Consider the following 21,427-nt stretch of genomic DNA (forward strand, 5'->3'; position numbering starts at 1 on the left):
GTGAATCCCTCTAAAACACAGGTTATGTTAATTGGTAGACCTAGGCAAGTTTCAAAACTGGACTTAAATTCACTTCCTCCTGTCATCTTTAACAACTTAAATCTACCATACACCACTCAGGTCAAAAACTTAGGGCTTTATATCTCGCAAGGTCTCTCCTGGTCTTTTCACGTTGGGGAAATTAGTCGGAAGGTTTTTGCTTCTATGCACGCACTTAAACGGATGCAGAATATGTTGCCCCCAAAGGCAAAACTTGTGCTTGTTAACTCTCTGTTGCTCCCCCTTATAGATTATGCGGACATTTGCTACACTGACCTTACAGAAGAGCTACTGAACAAACTCGATCGTCTACTCAATCTATGCATTCGGTATATATTTGGTTTGCGTAAGTTCGATCACATCTCAAAATTCCGTTCCGAACTAGGGTGGCTCAATATTCGGTATCGCCGGAATGCGCACGTTCTTGCCTGTCTCTATGGCATTCTCAATGACCCATGCTCTCCTATATACCTGAAAGAACGTTTTAAACCCTTTGGCTCCTTAGGTCGCGTTCAGCGATCCTCAAATATAGATATTCTTGCTTACCCGAAACACAACTCGGCGCTATATTCAGATTCCTTTACTGTGACAGCAATCAGGCTATGGAACGCCCTTCCTCAGCAGGTACGACAAGCTCCGTCTCTTAACGTTTTCAAGACTCGTGTATATAAACACTATCTAAACTGTCAGAACCCTTCTATGTAATTACACATTATTAAATATATTATCCTACAATTAAAACATCAATATTACTCATAATATTATTGTTGTATATTTATTATTCATCTATCACTATATTATATATTAATATATGTATATATATTATGTATTATATATGTACCTGTGTATATCTTTATCTATATATTATTATTAAGGCATTTCTGTGCCTATTAATATACATATTACTTATATTATAATTATTATCTTTATGTTCCCTAACAACTTACGTACACCTTAAACCCAGTTTTCACTAGCCCTTAAATCCTCTTCAACCTAGTTGCCTGGTAGAGATCGCTTCACAGCGATAAGGCCGCTGATTGTATGTTCTTCTTTTACATGTTTCTTTTTGTGTCTTTTTTATTTTATTTTTTGGTGTACAATAAAGTATATTAAACTAAAAAATTTATTTAATTTTTGAGTTCAGCATATTGCTTTAATATCTATGTGAAAACTTAATTCTAGACATATTTTCTTTGTACCTACGGTTAAAAATAATTATATGATATACCTAGCAGTTCGTTTTCAAATGAAAACATTTTAGACCTGGAAATACCTTAATCCAGGTCTTTTCTAATGTGAAATAGTCATAAAATGAGAATAATCTATTCAAGATATCTGCTCATAGCAGGAAGACTGATCCCAAGCTTTTTTTACTTTTTCTCTGTGTGCGACACAGAGAAAAAGGCATATTTTGATATATTATATAATATACACTTAGGTAGGTACTATTTTATATAAAATATTGTAAAAACTGAATTAAATTGTATTGCCCATAGAGGGCAAAAAGGATCCTTAGTTCATAAAAGGCGATTTTATTTTAAGATTCCACAAAATTTTTCTCAATTACTTTATTGCTTCGCAGAATATTCTAATTTAAGTCCCTAGCCCTTAATTTAATCGCATATAAACATACATCTATGAGAAAAAGTCTATGTAGCATTATTTATTTTAGTTAAGGTAACTGTAGAATGTACACGTATTTTGCTGCAACCATTTTAAATTGAGTAACAAATTAGTTATTGCAGTGCTTGCTATGTAGAGCGAAATTTATAATATGAAAATATTTCCTCATATTACGTATTTACTTGGTTAAATAATCAATCATACAACGGAGTCTATTACTTCCAAACGGATATAAAGTCGGTAGCACATGGTATTTGTGTATAATTACATTAGATAATTAGCAACACCTGTATGCTATAATTGTCGTGTGAAATTTAACGGATATAAAGACAATACCTAATACAAATAGTATGATATACTTTACTGTCACAAAGAAAAATACTAAATTATAATATTTAGTTTGCAATGGATATAAAATTCAATATCATGCTTTTCGGACCACTATTTTTTGCGTACAATCTGAAAAAGGAGTTGCCATACACATATCATGTCAATAGTACGGTTTAGGCAATCCTTAGAAATTCCTCTAAAAATACTTGTTCTGTCAGACAGAATATCATTTTTGAAAAAAAACTCGTATTTTTCAGCGTTCCTATTTGCACTACTAGTTGCAAGGTCAAATTTACTGTACCGTGTAGAATTCATATATTTTATCATACAATAGTATGGCTATTTTTGTTAAGTAATTAGTATATTATGCGGCATGTTTGGTATACCATGCGATTCGAATTTAGAAGGATTGTCCTGATTTTACAAGTCTGATTTCAGGGGCTGGTTTTTTTTTTGAAATCAATAGTTTTAGCTTTCTTGAATTTCTGCAAATATTTAGTTATTAAATCAGTCAAACTTTTAATTTAGTTTACCTGTCAGCTATGGTACCGATACAAGAGGGCATTCTTCAGCACCTTAAGGGTGCAATATAATGATGCATATGATGTTTCCCACAGTATCTGGGAAACATCATATGCATCATTACATCAGCGCATCGAACATGTTCACCGAGGCGGCAATGCCCGATTTTTTTGCTGTTATCAGGGCATGTATTTGTTCCTTCTGGGAAAGATTGCGTAGATTGAGTGGGCCAGGATCTGCGTAGTCCAATTATAGCACATTGGATCTCTACACATCGGGATGCAAATAGAAAATTGCTCTGCATAGTATAGTGTGCAATTTTGACTTAAATAATCTTATTTTATTTTAAATACTTAATTAATTTACTAAGGATTTATAGTATTAACTTATTTTATTTTGTATATTTTTGTTTCTGTGCAACAAAGAAACAAACTCACTTCTCTCTCTCTCTTCTGGGTAACAAAGAAATTTTTATTTCTTTATCTCTTACCTTAAAAAAATTTATATCTACTTATTATTATTATTGAAGCGGTTGAACACAAGAACTATGAATTAATTATGCCTAAGAATATTTATAATGAACACTAACTATATAGCCTTTACACGTCTCACTTTATGCTGTTCTAATCATGGCGCACCTAGTGATGTTGTTAATTAGCTCATTAGCTTTTTCTTAAGATGCGCAGCGAAGCAAAACGGTAAAGCGTGTGTCACGTCATCAACTTGTATAGGAAGGAATTAGTACGAGATAATAGATACAGTGACCTACTAATGACATCAATTGGTAGATAAATGACTGGATTAGAATCTTAAAAAACCCTTAAGTTCTTTGCTCTTTAAAGTTGATTGTAATTTTATCAATATAGAAGTTCTATAATTTTCACAGAAATATTATATTGATAATTTTATTCTTTACCGTTTTATAACGATTATTATCTCCTTTTTTGATTTTAACAATTAATACGACGATGGTATGGCTTTCTTACCCCTTTTTGTCCGTGCTTATATTTTTTATTATTAATTCAGATTCATTCACTTGCAACAGCCTTAAGCGTATAAATATTCAATGTTGCTATTATTACAAAAACGAAGTTTTTTGTACAGTGTGTCCTTACTTCAATTTCAGTAAAAAATCGCCATTGTCTAACGATTTTGTTAATTAGTTTTTTTCTTTTAACTTGTGTGAATATCCTATCTTTAGTCTTTAGTTAAATTAATTATTTGTCTATTGTGTTTGATCCGTTCTTCTCATTTGATAATAAAAGTTTATATTAATTTATAGTTTATACTGCCCAATTAAATTTGCCCATAAAAATCATAATTATGTAGGATTAGCCGATGCCCGCGACTTCATCCGCGTGGATTTTTAAAAATAGTGTGGGAATTCTTTAAATTTTTCCGGGATAAAAAATATCACTTGCTTTAACGGTGAAGGAAAACATCGTGAGGAAACCTGCATGCCTGAGAGTTCGCCATAATGTTCTCAAAGGTGTGTGAAGTCTACCAAACTGCACATGGCCAGCGTGGTAGACTATGGCCAAACCCTTCTCACTCTGAGAGGAGACCCGTGCTCTGTAGTGAGCTGGCGATGGGTTGATCATGACTATTATGGATTACAGTAGACGATCCAAATATTTGGACAATGGCCTTGACAAACTGTTTTATATTTATTGCACAAAGACAGTAACTTTACATATTTAACAATTTAGATTTACAAATTAGTCATAATAATATAGTTATTACGTAAGCTAATCTGTTTGTAAACACGTGAAATATTTCTCGCAAGTCTCTGATTTTTAAATTTCTATAACAATGTTCCAAGAAACGTAAAAGCTTACGAGAGGTAACATCTTATGTTAATTAATCATTTATTGTAATGATATCTAAATTAGTTTGACAAAGAAGAAAGAGAGAATATAATTAAGTATTTTGGAAAGTACTAAATAAATAAGCTGTCAATCAGCAGCTATCCAGGATTGATTCAAGTTTTGGTGCATTTTTATTACAATATCCCAAGATCAATTAAGAAGAGGTTCCGTTTCTCCGAAATGACCGCATATCTTGCTAGTCATGTTAAATTAGATGTCGTGTGGATGTCATAAAATACGTAAGGCCAATTCCGATTATGGTTTTGATGTTGTAAAATTACCGTTTTCCAATGGTTGAAAAGTAGGTTTTCCTTTTTTGTAATATTTCAGTTCGATACGATATTTTCTATCATCAATTATCATGATTAACCCAACACTGGCCCACTTCTGAGATAGGTCTCCTCTCAAAATGAGCAGGGTTTGAAAATGAGTGTGGATTGGCAGACTTCACACACCTTTGATAACAATATCGAGAACTCTCAGCTCTCAAGCAGTTTTCTTCACGGTGTCTTCCTTCACCGTTAAATCAAGTGATATTTTAACTACGAAAAGTTAGAGATGCGTGCCCGAGATCGAACCCCTGACCTCCCGTATAGGAGGGGATGTCTTAAGCGCTAGGCCACACGAGTAGATATGGCTAGGCTCTCATGGCTCTTTATATTATCTGTGTAATAAAAGTAACAAATTGATGGCCGGAAAATGTTTGAACGGATATCGCACATATTCGTAATTATAAATAGAATATTGTTACCTAAACGTCTTTTCGTTTTTCGAAATAAAGGATATTATGTGAAACTAAAACGCAACCTGTAAAGTGTTTCATTTCATAAATCTATGTATTATTAGTAGATAATAATAATTGGTAGAGATGGTTACCCTTAGAATAATCACGGTTACCTAATAGTAACTGCAAACTCCATCGTAGGTATATTAGATACCTATATTAGGATTAATTTATTATTATTAGTAAGTTCCATACCAACCTTTCCACGTTTTTAGAGCAGATAGTATTTAATAGAATTAACAAATAGATGTAGTGTAGCGATATATTTATATTCACAGGGGGTTTGTTATATTCAAATTTTAGGAAAGTAGAACTAACACTGCAATTGTAAGCCAACAAAGAATATTCACAGCATGTTAAAGAGAATCGCAACAATAGGAAATGAGGTGTGTCCTCAATACTCCCATTTAAACGAATTGGTACAACAAAAAGATTAGGAGACAAAACGTCGCGGCCGCGATCGCATCGGCTTCGGAGTTTGAAAAGCGCGTGTTGCGCACGCGACTTGCTTTTGACTACTAACCCGTTGTTTGCCGCCAAAACCACGCGGAGATAGTATCTGCCAAATCGAATTCATTCACGATATTATGCAATGCACTACTTACAAGATGCAATACAATAATATTTATCGCGACCCGGTTAAATTTCGCGGGTGACCCGGTAATGATTGTAGAGCACCTGAAAATATTTTGTAAAAGTGAAAGACGTAAGAGGTAGATGTATGTATTCATATGATAGTGTTATAAATTAAATATCCTTATATATAGCATTGCATAAACTCAATTTGCCGGCTTTTTCTTAGTATAATCTGCATTCCAAACTTGTGGTAGAACGCGACAAACAGACAGACTTGGCATTTCACAAGAGCATGTAAAGTAGGCCTAAGTATTTAAAATTACAGAGATATTACCCGCCAAAAAAACGGTAGGTATCCTTTCTTCAATCTTCTTCAAGCTGTCGTATTTACGTACCACGGGAGTTCATCCTCTAGGATGAGCCCAATAGGCGTTGCTCAAGAGGGGCAGTGGCGCACTTTCTTTAGAATTCCCGCAGCCTCTTACCTAAAAAATATGGCCGGACTGCGGCTACGCACTGCATCCAATCCGAGTTCTTTTTTGTTTTGTATGGGAGCTTATGACGTATGTCGTTCGTGGTATTCTCACGGATGACGGATAGAACTCCGATAACGGAAGTGTAGTGCGTAATCGCCGTGAGGAAAGAATCTAGATAGAGTCTGATGAGTTTCAGGCTTTAACTGGGCACACGCGATCAGTCGGTGATTAAAACGTCAGCCAGCCTCCTATTCGGAGGGTCGGGGGTTCGATCCCGGGTCCACACCTCTAACTTTACGGAGCTATGTGCGTTTTAAGCAATTAAATATCACTTGCTTTAACTGTAAAGGTGTCAAGGTTAATAGGAGGTCACTAAAAATCTAGCTAAAAATTTCAGATAAAAGGATAAGAGTCCCGTACCTACAAGAGAGGGTGGTTTCAGATTCACGTGTTTTACTGTCCTTTTTGATAAGGTAGGTATATTGATACCTACATGTCATTATCATCATGATCGACCGTCATCATCGCCGTCTCACTACAGAGCACGGGTCTCCTCTCATAGTGAGAAGGGTTTTGACCATAGTCTACCACGCTGGATAAGTGCGGATTGGCAGACTTCACACACCTTTGAGACTATAATGGAGAACTCTCAGGCATGCAGGTTTCCTCACGATGTTTTCCTTCACCGTTAAAGCAAGTGATAAATATTTTAATAATTTAAAAATGTACTTAACTCCGAAAAGTTAGAGATGCGTGCTCAGGATCGAACCCCCGATCTCCGATTAGGAGGCGGACGTCCTATAAACTCCTAAATACTAGGTTATCACAGCTAGTCGATATAATTATACCAACACAATTTTATTAGGGTAAATACCATCTATATGCAAACCTCTAAAGTAAAATAGTTGACAAGAAGTTAATTCGTAAGCTATTCGATCTATACAAGTAGTTTATTTGAACACGACTAACAGTACGAGCACTTGTAAGTACACAGAAAATGACACAGGTGGCGTTGAGTTTGTTTATTTTTCAATGAATCTAAAAGTATGTGTAAATTTTGAGGAAGGACCCGCCATAATTTGCTTTTTGTATCAATTATTGTCATATCAAAAGTACGGTTTACTTACCTACGTAACGCGAGATTTGCGAACGTTGCGACGCGACAAACATTTTGGATACAACTCCTCAACCTGTTGCTGATGCTGTAAGGAATTGCTGATGCTGTAATGCGTTCCTAAATCATGGTGATCCCACGGGGTTTTTAAAGAATCATCCGTTCGAATGTTATTACGGGTGCAGCGACAGACTACAATATCGATAGGCTATGTTTTGCCCTGGAAAAACAAGAGTTCCCACGGGATTTTTAAAAACCTATATCCACGCGGGCGATCAGCCGCGGGCATCAGCTAGTGGTATATTAATATTGTAAATTGAACACTTGAAAAGAGCACCCGCCGAGTTTCTGCTGGTTCTTTTCGGTAGGAACTTCATTCCGAATCGGTGGTAAATTAAACGACATATTTCACGATTCAAAACGTTGTACTTGTAAAAGTTCACTTGAATAAAAATATATTCTATTCTATTCTATTCTAAAATGAAAAATTATTATATTTCAATAAATATAATTTTAAAATTAAAGTTGACATGGCAGTGTTTTCTAAAATAATATTTGCATATCTTACAGATTTCATAAAGTCACTGTATACCTGTATTTAAATTTTATTTTGAGTCAATTGGATAGTAAAGCCATTTGAATTCATAACCTTTAAGACCATACTTCTCATCCTTTTCCGTTTCAGGCTTTGGAACTTCATCAGATTGTATATCTAAAACTTCCTGAGAAATTCGTGGATGAAATCCTGTTTCATCCGCAGTATAATCTACTCTTGTTCTAATACCATTTCTTCCTGTTACATAATAGTATCCAATTTTTACACCGCTCCTGTATCCTTCTTCATGGTGACTGTGAAATCCTACTGTGTAATTGAAGGTATATAAAAGTTCGGTCATATCAGTTTTTGTTAAGCCTTTTGGCAAGCCTTCGTCCTCTCCTGGATTTTTCTGATAAATGTTTGTATTTTTATCTACTACTTGCATTTGGGCTGCTACGAGAACTGGTTTTCCAATATTTTGTTGGGATGATGCATACGAATTAGATGGAGTTCCTGTAGACTTATAATGCTGTTCTGGATTAATAGTTTGTAAAATATCTGTAAAGGTTTTTGGCTCCCTATCTCCTGGAATTGTTCCTTGAACTGGAGTATCAATTGTCTGACTAATTCTGGGTTTATTTTGATAAATTTCGTTTTGAATATATTGATTGTCTTTTGTATTAGATCCTTGAACATATTTTTGTTCTGTGTCACTTGGATAATTTTGTCCTAATTCAGGCGCGCCAGAATCTTGAATTTTTGTGCCTGCTTGCTGTGGATAACTTTGAGGTGGAGTTGAAAACGGCTGATTATTGTGGTAAGGAGGTTGTAAATTATATTGCCCATCGATTATTCCTTGCTGCTGTTGTTGTTCCGCATTAAATCCTTGCTGATAATTTAGTCCTGCATTAGGTTGTAATATGGAGTTTGGACCTACGCTAAGTTGTTGTTGACCTTGTGTCTTTTGCAAATATTTTCTTCCTACATTAAACTCGTCTTGATAATTTGGCTGACTGGGTGCATTTTGTGAAAATCGTTCTTGATTAATGACGTTAACTGCTTGATTCGGATAACTTGGACTAGGATTAAGAATATTTTGCTGAGTTTGACTCGAAATAGCCCCTCGTTGATAGTTTTGTTCAAAATTTGGTTGTGCTGATTGTGCAAGTGATTTTCCATATTGTGAATTAACTTGTTGATTGTTATATTTTTGTGAATTTTTCTGAGAGTTACCAGCTCCCGCTATTCGCAACTGTTTGTCATAATTTGTGGGTGAAACGACTGAACTGGTTAGTTTTGGTCGGGGAGATGTTGTAGTAGTAGTTGTGACCAATTTGCAATGAGAGCATGCTTGCAAAGATGAATTAAGTTCTTGATTGGTTGGCTGAGTTTTAGTAGAAGTGTGTGGTATCGTTTGCGACGGCGGCGGCGGGAGGGCAAGCGAGTGTCCTTTTCTCTCCGCAGAGATCCGAGTGCCAGGGGCAGTGGGATCTGAAAAGTATTAAACATATATCTTGTTACAAAAAGAGCTTTTTTTACATTGTCAAGCCCAAAGAGCAGAAATACTTTTGAATTTTCATCTTATATAAGATTCATAAAGTAATTATTATAGTTGTACAAAATTACCTCAAAAAAGTTGAAGTGTCTGACGGTGAGTTTCAAATACACAACTTGCTTCAATTATTAGTTATTATCATAATCATCTACATCAAAACAAAACATTCAGTTTTTAATTTTGGTCTGTCTGTTCGTACCGGCTAAGTTTGATATACAGTAGTTAGTTAAAATGATGAATGATTTCATATTGGGATTTTTGCACTTCGTAGTCAGGTAGAGGACTGCAAGGAGTGATCTCGTCTCCTTTTTCTTTCGGTAAAATCTAGGCTTTTTACTGGATTTTTAAAACTTGGATTAATTAGCGAAAAATAATTATTTTGTGCTTACAAGGTTTAACTCGAATATTCTTCATAGATATTATTTTAAAGTTTCCGTTTTCATCTGTCGCGTACACTGTTACGTGATAGACACCGTCAGCGGTAATGAAACCGAACTCTCCCATAATAATGCCATTTTCGTCTGAAAAGAACACGTTTATTAGATTAAACATTTACAGAATATCGTTGATTTCAGCTCTTTCAAATTCAATAGACCTCCACTGCTGGACATAGATCTTTAATTTAAATTTAAATTTAAAACAACTTTATTGTTTTGAGTTTTGAGGCTATGTTTATACGAAAAACTGGTCAAGTGCGAGTCAGACTTGCACACGAAGGGTTCCGTACCATTAAACAAGATATTATATTTAACACTACTATGTACTATGTATTTTTTAATACTTTTACATTTGCATGGCGGCCTTTTTTTAAATTTGCCATCTAGGTTTTTTATTATTTGTTGTTATAGTGGCAATAGAAATACACACTGAAAATTTCAACACTGCCTGTAATGGGCAAATTACACCTACCGAGTACAGTGGCGAGTCAGTGTCCTCGGCCGAGTACTCGGTTGGTATAAACACTTTAACGAGTGCAATTTCGCCGCATTTCTCAGCCACAACACTGTCTCGGCCGAGTGACATTTTACTGTCTGGCTTCACTACTCGGTAGGTGTAATCGGCCCATTATGGTTCATGAAATACACCCCGTCGATAGACGGATGGATAGGCGGAGGCGTATAGTAATAGGGTCTACCTTCGGGTACGGATACGGAACCCAAAAAATTATCTTATTTTTGCATTGACTCATCCTTTAATAAACTAAGCCGTAGAATTAACTGCTAAAGCTCTATTTAATTAAGGCATTAAAATTATTAAATTGGATAATATTTAGGACGATTAAATTGACTGCCATTAACAAATCGAAGTGATTCTTAAACGCTCATCGTTTCGCTCATTTTTCGCAGTGGACAAATTGATTGTGGATTTTCAATAATCAAATCTATAAATCTACCTTTCTTTTCATGTCTATGCTGCTCTCCATCAATCGTGAACCCGAACTCATAGGGCCGGTTTTCGTCTGTGTATTTATCGGCTCCTTGTGCTTGGAAATAGCAAAGTGCAACATAGAGTGATAAGCATACTATTTTTAGTCGACTCATCTGAAAAACACAACATAAAAGAAAATTATTTCTCTTCATATCTGAAAAAAATTGCATTATTGCGGTACGTTATTTGGTCAATGACGTGACACGGGTTAATGGTTAGAGGTCGAGGGTAATTTTAAGCAAAATTATTATAATGTTGCCGTAAAATTAAAATAGATCTCCAAATAGGCATTTTTAATTGGATGTATTTTACATTAATAAATTATTCGGGATAGAAAGTGCAAAGTGCTTGTTTATGAGACTTGATTTAAAAAAGCTCTTAAAACATTTCAAAAATTTGGGTCGAAATCAAAAAGGATTATCTACTTGTTTTTCCTACATTTTTTTATTATAGGTATCAGTACCTACCTATAGTTCGCGACCTGTCGAGATAGCAATCGGGGTGTGAGGCGGGGGGGGGGGGGGGGGGGGGGGGGGGGGGGGGGGGGGGGGGGGGGGGGGGGGGGGGGGGGACACGCCCCGCACACCCGCACGTCACATTGCCATCTCGACCTGAATATTATTTTGCTCAAATATTATATGCTTGAGTGACATAGTCATTCACTATATAAATATTTTAAGTTCAAGGCATGTTTTTTTAGCAGAACGAATTGGCGAGGTGCAATAACAATTAAATGAAGAGTAGGTAGGTATCTAAACATTTTATATTTTTGTTACATAACAAAGACCGACCGTCCGGAGCTAACGCAAACGATCCTGCGCAAGTCAACCGCGTTCCATCCTTCGCTTCGTCCACTGCCAGGTCATTAGCCATCTGCCATAGCCAACAATATCCGTGCAGAGAGATTATTAGCCAAGTCACCGGGGTGCATCGGTCCGTATACTGCTATTCCCCTCGGACGCATCCAAAAGGGACCAGCAGCACCTAGGCACACTAAGAGGTTACCTGGCTGGCACCCACACGTTTCTATTTAAACAAGTATTATAATATGAAAAAGACAATTCTTTATTGAAAATAAGCGATTAAATGGTTAACTGTTTACATTAGGTACCGTAGTAAACAAGGAACCCTTATAGTTTCGCCATGTCCGTCCGTCTGTCCGTCCGTCCATCCGTCCGTCCGTCCTCGGTTAATCTCAGAGACTATTAGTGCTAGAAATCTGTAATTTGGCATGGGTATAAATATTAATCACGCTGACAAAGTGATGAAATAAAATTGTGATAAATATTTTTTTAGGGTAGCTCCCCTACATGTAAAGTGGGGATGATTTTTTTTCTCGTCTACCCGTTGAATAGGTCTTTTAAAAATACTGTGGGTGTGGGAACATCATTTTTCGATTTCTAGATCCGTTTGTAAAATATGATGTTTTCCCCCCTCTGTCAGCCAAATGGTAGTTATTAGGAACGTGAAAAAATAAAAATTACAGCAGTAGAATATATAATCAATTTTAAAGGAAACTATCATGGCTAAGTAGGGTGCACAGGTTAAGGAGCTATATCTGTTTTTCGAGGATTGTGACTACGGAACCCAACACGGCCCGCCACGCACTTGGCCGGTTTTTTTTCTAATTTGATCTCTACCTTTTTTATGTTCACATAATATATTTGTATTTATCTCTATACTTACATAAAATTAAACGAAGAAAACCATAAGCTTATCATAAAAATATGATTCTGAACCAAGGTGTCTATTAATGTTTTAATAATGAGTATTTTATTCGCTACAACAATATAAAATATTCATGAGTAAGAAAAGTAGTTCTTGTAGTAAAAAATAGTAGATAATTAATGTAAATTTGGTAATAAAGTGCGTTAAATGATTTTTATTGAATATTCTTTTCCGTATAAAAATATTAAATTGTCAAGTTTACGACGCCTGATGGCCTACAGAAGAAAAATAATCAGTAATTTTGTTGAATTTAGTACCTATTAGATAATAAACTGTTTGTTTTTTATGCTAAAGGACAATTCTTTTTGTCTTCTAAAAAATCTGTTCCTTCTGCTAAAATGTAAAGTTGAGACAAACTCATTCGCTCAAAATTCTTTTTTGTTACGCTTATAATTTTTGTCAGGACAAGGTTTGTATGAACGATTTTTTTTGGAAAATCCACGGGAAAAGACAGTTCCCGCGGGGCGCGGATGAAGTCACGGGTAACAGCTAGTATAAAATAAATGCTAAAAGGTTATAAATTATAAAACTTTATCTTCACTAATAGATACAGCTTGCAAATTTTTCATCCGCGGTTATTTTTAAAATCAGCTCTATTGTAGGATTTGTAGATATGTCTAATGTCTATACCTATGTATAAATCTATTGTACCTATGATATATTTATACGGCGGGCGGTAGAGGACCGAAAGTAGACCCAATTTTTTTTAAATTATTTATATTCCTAGCTATCAAGTAGGTAGGTATATCCTTTTTACGTCATTGGGTGTTCAAAATTATTGTTAATCAAAAAATCCACCAGATCGGGCAACACAGCTTAAAAACTTTCGCTTTTATCAAGCACCTCCACAAAACACTTTATGGTATCTCGGGTAATGTTGCTAAAACACTACTTAATAGGTACTATTATACTATATCTTAATTGTGCATGTAGCACTGATGTAAATTATTAAAGCTACGAAGCTACGAATTTAAATAATCGCTGATGATGTCGAGCTTTATGAACTAATCAAGTGGATTCATAACGTTTGAATAATAACTCAATCAACAGGTTGATTAATTAACCTAATCACAAAGTTATTATACTCTATTCGTTTTCGATTAGTTAACAAAAAACTTTGATAAAGTTGAACAACTTTTTTGATTTTGGAGATATTTTAGCTGTCTACAGGGCTGCCTCAAAATGTAAAATTATTATTAGTATAACCTAAACCTAAATAAAATACAGCATCGGTACCTACATCACGTTTATGTTTTATTATTTTACAATTTAGCGCATAGTTTTATATTTTAAAATTTTACAAAATGTATACCTATATTTTTAAACCCCTATGCGAGTGATATTTTGTGCCCCCGAAAATAAAATTAAATAAGATTGGGTCAACTAACCAACAATTTGCGATCGTGAATTACTAAACTTCGTTACTGCAAGATATTAATTTGTCAAGCACGTTTACTTACTTTTTTCTATGCCCATACATTTGGGCTTTAAACACGCGGCTCCTTGCGCAACAGGCCTCACGAGACTGTCGATTCTTTGTACAACGTAACTTATTAATACGTTTACATAGAATACATGAAGCACGCACACAGTTCTTTATTTTCGACTAGAGGTTATTTCATGCCTACTTATTCATATAAAATTTATTTGATTTTTCTATTAGATGGATATATGAGTTTTTGACAAGTTCAACATAGCTTAGATTTACTAAATCCGTCTCAAATGACGTGCAAAAAATAATATATAAGTATCATTATCACGTTTAAGTACCTTTTCTACTTTGTGTCAACTTAATTTAATTTGTTTACACTTCTATAATTTTCGGTAGGTATTTGTTTTATTTTATTTAGAAAATTTACTAAAAATACTGACAGATATTTGTCAGACATGTTGATAAATTATGATTATTATAATAAATACAATATAATAGTTTGTTCATTTAAACATAGTTTAAATGAACAAAGGCTAGATCTAGATATCTTGTCGGTATCATTCGAAAATCGAATAGAGCTTAGGTCATGGATAGAAACTGCAGTCATTAGCTAAATAATGTAAAAGTACTGAGCTCATTACATCATTTTATTAATAAAGTGCTATATTATATTGCTATTTAGGGTACATTGCATTTTACCCATTTCGTTTTACGGATTTTTGGTTTATACTTAGGTAGTTTCTGTTTATTCCCTACCTATATCATAACTTGTTACTGCACATTTTAGTGTCAATGAATTACAATATGCTAAACACTTAAGTTTTTCATTACTTACAAGGTGACATTAATAAATAAAGTAAGTATTACCTAAGAACTAGTGTCAGAGCAGTCTATTTTGCGAGCTGCATCCTCCAAGTCCGAGGTTTGAGTCAAAATTTAGGCAATCACCTTTTGTTTAGTTTTGGAGCAGTCCCTACTTTACATCTTTTTCTAGGTCGGTAGGAGTAGGAAGGTATAATTGTTATGCGTAACACGTTTTTATTACTAGACGACATGATTCCAGGAGTTCAGGGTTTTTCAAAATACTGTGGGAACTCTTTGATTTCAGGGATAAAAAGTAGCGCTGATGTTGATGAGATTCCCATCTCTAGACTGCAAACTATCTCGGTACTTACCAAATTTCATCAATATCGGTTAAGCGGATGGGCCGTGAAAAGGTAAGTAACAGATCAACAGACTGATTCACACTATCGCATTTATAATACTATTTTGGATTGATAAAAATGTATTTTAACACATTTAGGTATATTTATTCGTGATAAGTAGCTTAGCATCTAAATCGTCTGAATGCATTACGCAGAACATATTATAATAAACAAGTTGATCCCGCAACTTTGTTTGCGTGGAATATTTTTTAAATCCCGCGGAACTCTTGGAATTTTCGGGATAAAAAGTAGCCTAGTAACTCTCAAGCGCGGTGATTCGCTAATGATAGCCACCGAGCTCATTTGACATTGGTTGATTCTATATTATATTGTTGCTTCACTTGAAATCTGCAATGGATTATAAATAAATGTTGAATGAACTCGGTGGGAATTATTACTAACTTCCTACGTCCATGGGTGGATATCATTCAGTGTTGAACACAGATTTACCGAATAATCCCACAGGTGTTTAACTACACTATCTATCCATGCCAAAATCACGTTTATCTGTTGCATCGTTGTGGTGTGATTGAAGGACAAACTAACAAACAAACGCACTTACGTATTTATAATATCAGTAGTGATTCGTTTAAATGAGAAATGAGAAATGAAAAAGAGGATAAGGGTAATAATTTAAGAAGATAGCTAATTTGAAGTACCGTCAAATCTGGCAACTTTGCCACTTTACACAAGTGTTGACAAGTCGTAGTGCATTTTGAACCAGAACGCTTTATGAACCATTAAAATATGAATGTTGCGACAGACAGTATATATATATCAGAGTGTATAAATAAAATTGATTTTTTAAAAAAATACGTGTATCAAGATTATCAATATCGAAAACAAAACTGGCAAAGATACCTATACCATATGGCAACATTGCCTATTCGATTTTGCTTTCTAAAAATTTGTACGTTGTGTTTACAATATTAGTACAGAATATTAAATAGTAACGATACAATAGTTTAGGCATTTGATCCTCAAGATATGTTTATTATGAAATAAACCACAGAGGGAGTGGCAAAGTTGATCACCCATTTAAGAAAATTTCATAGAAAGTCAGTGAATGTGGTCAGGGTTGACACAATTGAAAAAAATATTTATGTAAGTATTTATTGAATTTGTAACATACGAGTAATCAGGTACATAAACATAAGTACTCAAGAGAAACATATAATTAAAAATATTATCAAAAACGAATCATGAAAAACTCTTTAATAACATTATTATCAAAATAAATAAATAAACTGTAGTGTGTAAAAGTTAAATACTACTACACTGTGTGTGTAGTAGTATTTAACTTTATGTTTTTTTACTTTAGGGCATTTTTTAACGATTACTAGATAAATTTTATTCGACAGACAGCAAGATTTTAATTTGTCTAATTTAAATGTCAAATAAACGGTCAGTTATGAATCTGAAAGATTCTAAAAGATCTAAAAAATATTATCTGACCCTTTATTTAACAGTTAAGGCATTAATTACACGAATTAAAATGTTATTGTTTTATTACTGTTTTTCAATCGCCAGATAACTGTTATTATTCAATAACAGTTATCTGGCTATTGAAAAACAGCGTTAAGAGAATCCTGCACGCTCACTAGTGCCACTAATTAAAAAAAGTCATAGCTGGAAAATGACGGAAAAAATTTAAATTCTGCCAAGGCCACGACCTCGTGAAGACAATAAAGGATTTTTTGGCCATACGCTTAAATTTAAATAGTAACTGTTTAATAATATTGGTAATTATAGCAAAAAATGGCCACTTTTAGCGTTAAACACCAGTATAACTAAATAATTACTGTTTACATGTTAGCGTATGGACCTAAAAATCCTTTATTGTCTTTGTGAGGTGGTGGCTTCAAAAGAATTTCAATATTTTCCTTCATTTTCTAAAACACACAAAATTCTAAAAAAATTGTAAAAAAAAAACAAATCAAATGATAAATTCTAAACCGTAAATAAAAAACCTTAGAAATAATGATCATCGCATTCTTCAATGAAGTATTCGCGGTTTTCCTTCACCGAATGTAACTTAACAGCTTTAACAATAGATGAAGACGGTACGACATCACGATCTCTTTTGCAAACGATAAATCTTAAATTGGGCTTTTTAACAGTTTTTAAAAAATTTATTGAATAATATGTTTCTCTTTGTTGTACATCTACTTTTTCTATGAATCCTACAAAATATTTCCAGTTATTGCGGATATAGTATCTAACTAAAACGCTTCTTTGTTCTTCATAAATTGAGTTTTGATTTTCATTTTCGTATATTTCTGAGATGACACCTTCTTCTTTATGATTATTATTATCAGTCTTTTCATTTTTGCACAGATCAAGATTTTCAGCTATTTTATCTTCTGAAACAAAGTTCACATCCATATATTTACTGTCCTGATCATAAGTTTTTTCTTTTATTTTAAATTGGTCCATATTCAGGTTCTCACTTTCATTATCAGTCTTTTCCTTTATTCCAATTTCGTTCATTTCCAAGATCACACTTCCTTCTTCTTTTCGTTCATTTGAATTTTCATTTTCTATTGTTTTAATTTCGTCCATATCTGAGTTATCAATTGTTTTAGTTTTTTCATTTAGATTCATTTCTGCTTCTTCTATGTTCAATAATATACCTTGTTTCTTTTTATCTTTATCAGTCTTTTTGTTTTCTATATTAGTTTCATCTATCTTCAAATGATCATTCTGTATTTCAAGTAAATCAGTCTCTTTGTTTTCATACTGTTCAATTTCATCAATATAAAATTCTTGAAATTTTTCCTTTTCAGTTTCTACATCAAAAGAAAGTTCCATATCACCTATATCTGGCAATGTTGTACTAATATGATAATCAGTCTCATATTTTTTACTGTGTTTTAAAATGGTATATAAAGCTATGTCTTCATCTTCAGACATAATGATTTCTTCATCTGAGGTATCTCGTAGTGAATAATTATCTTCATTTTCCTCGTCACTATCATAATTATTATCTTTTGGTTTTTTTGTTTGAGTTTGTTTTCTTTTTGGAATTTTCCTTTTGACCACATTACAGGTCCCGGAAGTAGATGGTACTGGATTTTCATACGGATTTATATTTTCCGTTTCCTTCTTTTTCAGAGAGAGCTTAGATTTTGCATCAATTCTTTTTAAATCGAGTGAGCTACATTGTTTCACATCAATATAAGCTTGGTTTTCTGGTAAAAATCGAACATCTGATAAAATTGTTACATGTTTTTCATTAGTTTTTGGTTCATTTGACTTTTTAGTTGCTGTTTTTTGTCTTGTTTTTGTTCCACACATAAGTTTTTCTGCATCTTGAGATGAAATGGAGCATCCGGGTTCTAATTTCATTTTTTTGTTCGCTGTTGTTTTCTTAAGGGGATCTGGGGCTTTGGTTTTTTTCAAAAAATCAAGAAGTGCTGTGTCTATTTTGTATTTTATTTCTTCTTCATAATCTGGCAGTTTCCTAAGGACTTTTTGAGGGTTAAATGGAACGATGCCCGTGGCCTTAAAACCTGATTTAATGTTATCTTTATTACACGTTTGGATTTCTGCCAGTAACTCCTTCAGCAATATAGGAAAGTGAGTTTTATTTATTTGAGCCTCGGATGGATTTTTTATTTTATAGTCTGTTAAGATTCTTCGCCAGATTTTTTTTAGAGGTCCAAAATAGGCTACGTCTAATGGTTGTGTTATATGGGTACTGTTCGCTGGTAAAAAAGCAAATCGTATATCGTGCTTTTCGCAAAGTCTTAAAATAGTCACATTCAGATGGCTCGACAAATTGTCGCCAATAATAACTTTGGGTCCATCAAACTTAGTAGCCCATGGAATGACGACACACCTGAACCAATCTTCAAAAACTGTAGCATCGAACCAACCTGACTTGGTTCTATTAAATCTGGCTTCTGGTGGCCCTCCGACGCACCATGCAGACCACAAATGTTCGGATTTGTATACTGTGTAAAGAGGTAATAAAGACCCATCTGCACTCGCTGCAAACATTATTGAAATATTGCCTTTTGAGTGATTTAATATTCTTTCGGGATATTTAATTTTGCGTTTGAAAATACATTTTGTTGAACCCGGATTGTCGGACAAGTTAGTTTCGTCGTAATTCAAGATATTTTGTGGAGGGACGTTTATTAGTGTGCCTTCAAGATTACTGAAATAATTTGTAAATTCAACTACAGTTTTCTCTGCTCGTGCTTTCTTAATGTTTTGAACTGCTCGCTCCGTCAGTGCATCCTTGTGTCTTCTTAAAAAATGTCTAACCCACCATTTACCTGGTATTTTACCGGAAAATAGGCAAGAGCGACGATTTTTATTCAGATATTCAAATATCACTATGCGTAGATCTAGTCGTGATAATGGGGAACCAAAATCGGCAGCGGCTATCAAAACATCCACGATGTCCTTTTCCTCGGAGTCACTCAGGCGCAACTGAGCACCTGGAGATTTCATATGGAGTCCCTTCACTTTATTCTCTATCGTACGTCGAGGTATAAGAAATCTTTTTTCAGCTTCCAATGAAGTTATATTCTTTTTTTTACAAGATCTACTGCTAAGTCTAGCATTTCCTGGGTGTAGTTTTTATAGTTTCTCGATCCTAGTTTTCGGCGACTATGACGAATCATTTCCTAAAAAATAAATAAAAATAAATATTAATCTACAACTGCTAATATCCTTGTGTTTGTATTAATACTTATTATGAGAGAGTGAGGTCCTATGGAATAGGTTCACTAGGTACATAAGTTAAACTAGCACGTAAAGGTTTAAAAAGTGTCTTATCAAAAATGAAATTTTTACTTTTTGTTTGTGTCAACCCTAGGCCGTTACAAAATATGGCAAAGTTGCCCTCTCATATTGGCCGGCATGGTCTAGTAACTTTACCAATAAAATTATGAGGCATAATTCAAACACTACGGCATTTACAGGGTAATCAATCCATTCCTTACAATAAACAATAACAATAATCAAAAACTTACGTACCCAGATCTGATGTTTACAATCGAAAATATTAAAAGTTCTTGAGCACTGAGTTTTAAGGTTATGTGTGTGACGAATTTTGAATACGAACTAGTAAAAAATGGCTGCATTGGTGTTGCCTTATTCAAAATAGTGTTGCCAAATGATAATCGTATTTTTCCCTAAAATTAGTCACAACACTAGAAAATATACGTGGTCTGTGGTATTAAAGGATTTTCATAAGCACTCTGCTGGTGGTAAAGTCAGTAACCCTTGGCAAAGTTGCCAGATTTGACGGTAGGTTTTATCCATTGATGATTAAGCTACCCCTGTTTTATCAAAAAATCTTTCTAAGTAGGTACATTCCTTTACCGATTACGTAGGGCAGATTCATCACGAGCATCATCTAGGAAGATCGTCATTCTAAATTATTTGGATTCCAAGCTGTTGTGTTATTTGAATAAGAACTTGACATCTCCAGACTGTTGAAATAAGTAGGAATAATTTTGACCTAATTTTAGCACCGAGTACCTATCATTATCATCGTCATCAATCAGTATCAGCATCACCGGCTACAATCATCTTCTTCTATTCCACCGAATCTTACGTTTCAACTAATGTATAAAGGTCAGTGTTAAAGTGTTCGATGTTTATTTTACAATTACCGCAACAATCAAGGTTATGAATTGATGGCACCAAAATTGAATGTTTTTATAAACGCATTCAGTTCCTATATAAGTATTCTAAGAAGGTTAAATTATATTGTAAATGACACAATATTATGTGAAGTAGAACTTAGTATGGACCTTGATCAAGGGTTTCCTAGATACTTGGGTAAGTAAGTAGGTACGGCTACATCTTTTCTTTATTCAATAAGTAATTGAATGCTATAAAGCTTTTAACAATGGTGTTTTGTAAATTTTTAGGGTTCCGTACCAAAATAATAAAAATGAAACCGTTATGCTGTGACTCACTTCGTCCGTCCGTTGATCTATCATCATCTTTTGTATTTTTCAACTTTCCATTCCATTAAATTAGCCTGTATGCGTCCACAGCTTAATAAAAGTCTTTCCAAGAGCGCGCCACCTAAACACGATCCTCCGCCTTTCTCATCCACCCGCTTCCCGCTTCTTGAGGTTATCGGGTTGGACTTATCGTTTCTCGCTTCTCGCTGCTCGCTTCTCAGTGCTCGCTGCTGGCTTACAAAACAGTTGGCACTTACAAAAAAATATATGCAATAGGAT

At 34.3% G+C, this 21,427-nt stretch overlaps 3 protein-coding genes and 1 pseudogene across 3 annotated transcripts in view; all 4 read right to left on the reverse strand.

Annotated features, from left to right (window-relative positions):
* Window positions 1-5,676, reverse strand: part of LOC117982376 (uncharacterized) — a 43,462-nt gene extending 37,786 nt beyond the window's left edge. The window contains exon 1 of the mRNA XM_034968731.2: window positions 5,366-5,676. The gene's annotated coding sequence lies outside the window, so the exon portion shown is untranslated. The remainder of the gene's footprint in view (window positions 1-5,365) is intronic.
* Window positions 1-21,427, reverse strand: part of LOC117982554 (endocuticle structural glycoprotein ABD-5-like) — a 116,807-nt gene that overhangs the window by 28,036 nt on the left and 67,344 nt on the right. The window lies entirely within an intron of this gene.
* Window positions 7,932-14,150, reverse strand: LOC117982371 (protein lethal(3)malignant blood neoplasm 1-like). The gene is made up of 4 exons (XM_034968724.2): window positions 14,042-14,150; window positions 10,819-10,966; window positions 9,815-9,946; window positions 7,932-9,361 (listed from the first exon to the last, which is right to left on the reverse strand). The coding sequence occupies exons 2-4, from the start codon at window positions 10,964-10,966 to the stop codon at window positions 7,938-7,940; spliced, it is 1,704 nt and encodes a 567-aa protein (XP_034824615.1). The 5' UTR covers window positions 14,042-14,150; the 3' UTR covers window positions 7,932-7,937.
* LOC138402317 (myb-like protein X) lies at window positions 16,756-20,280 on the reverse strand (annotated as a pseudogene).

Source organism: Maniola hyperantus, chromosome 5, assembly GCF_902806685.2.
Source record: "Maniola hyperantus chromosome 5, iAphHyp1.2, whole genome shotgun sequence".
Taxonomy (NCBI): domain Eukaryota; kingdom Metazoa; phylum Arthropoda; class Insecta; order Lepidoptera; family Nymphalidae; genus Maniola; species Maniola hyperantus.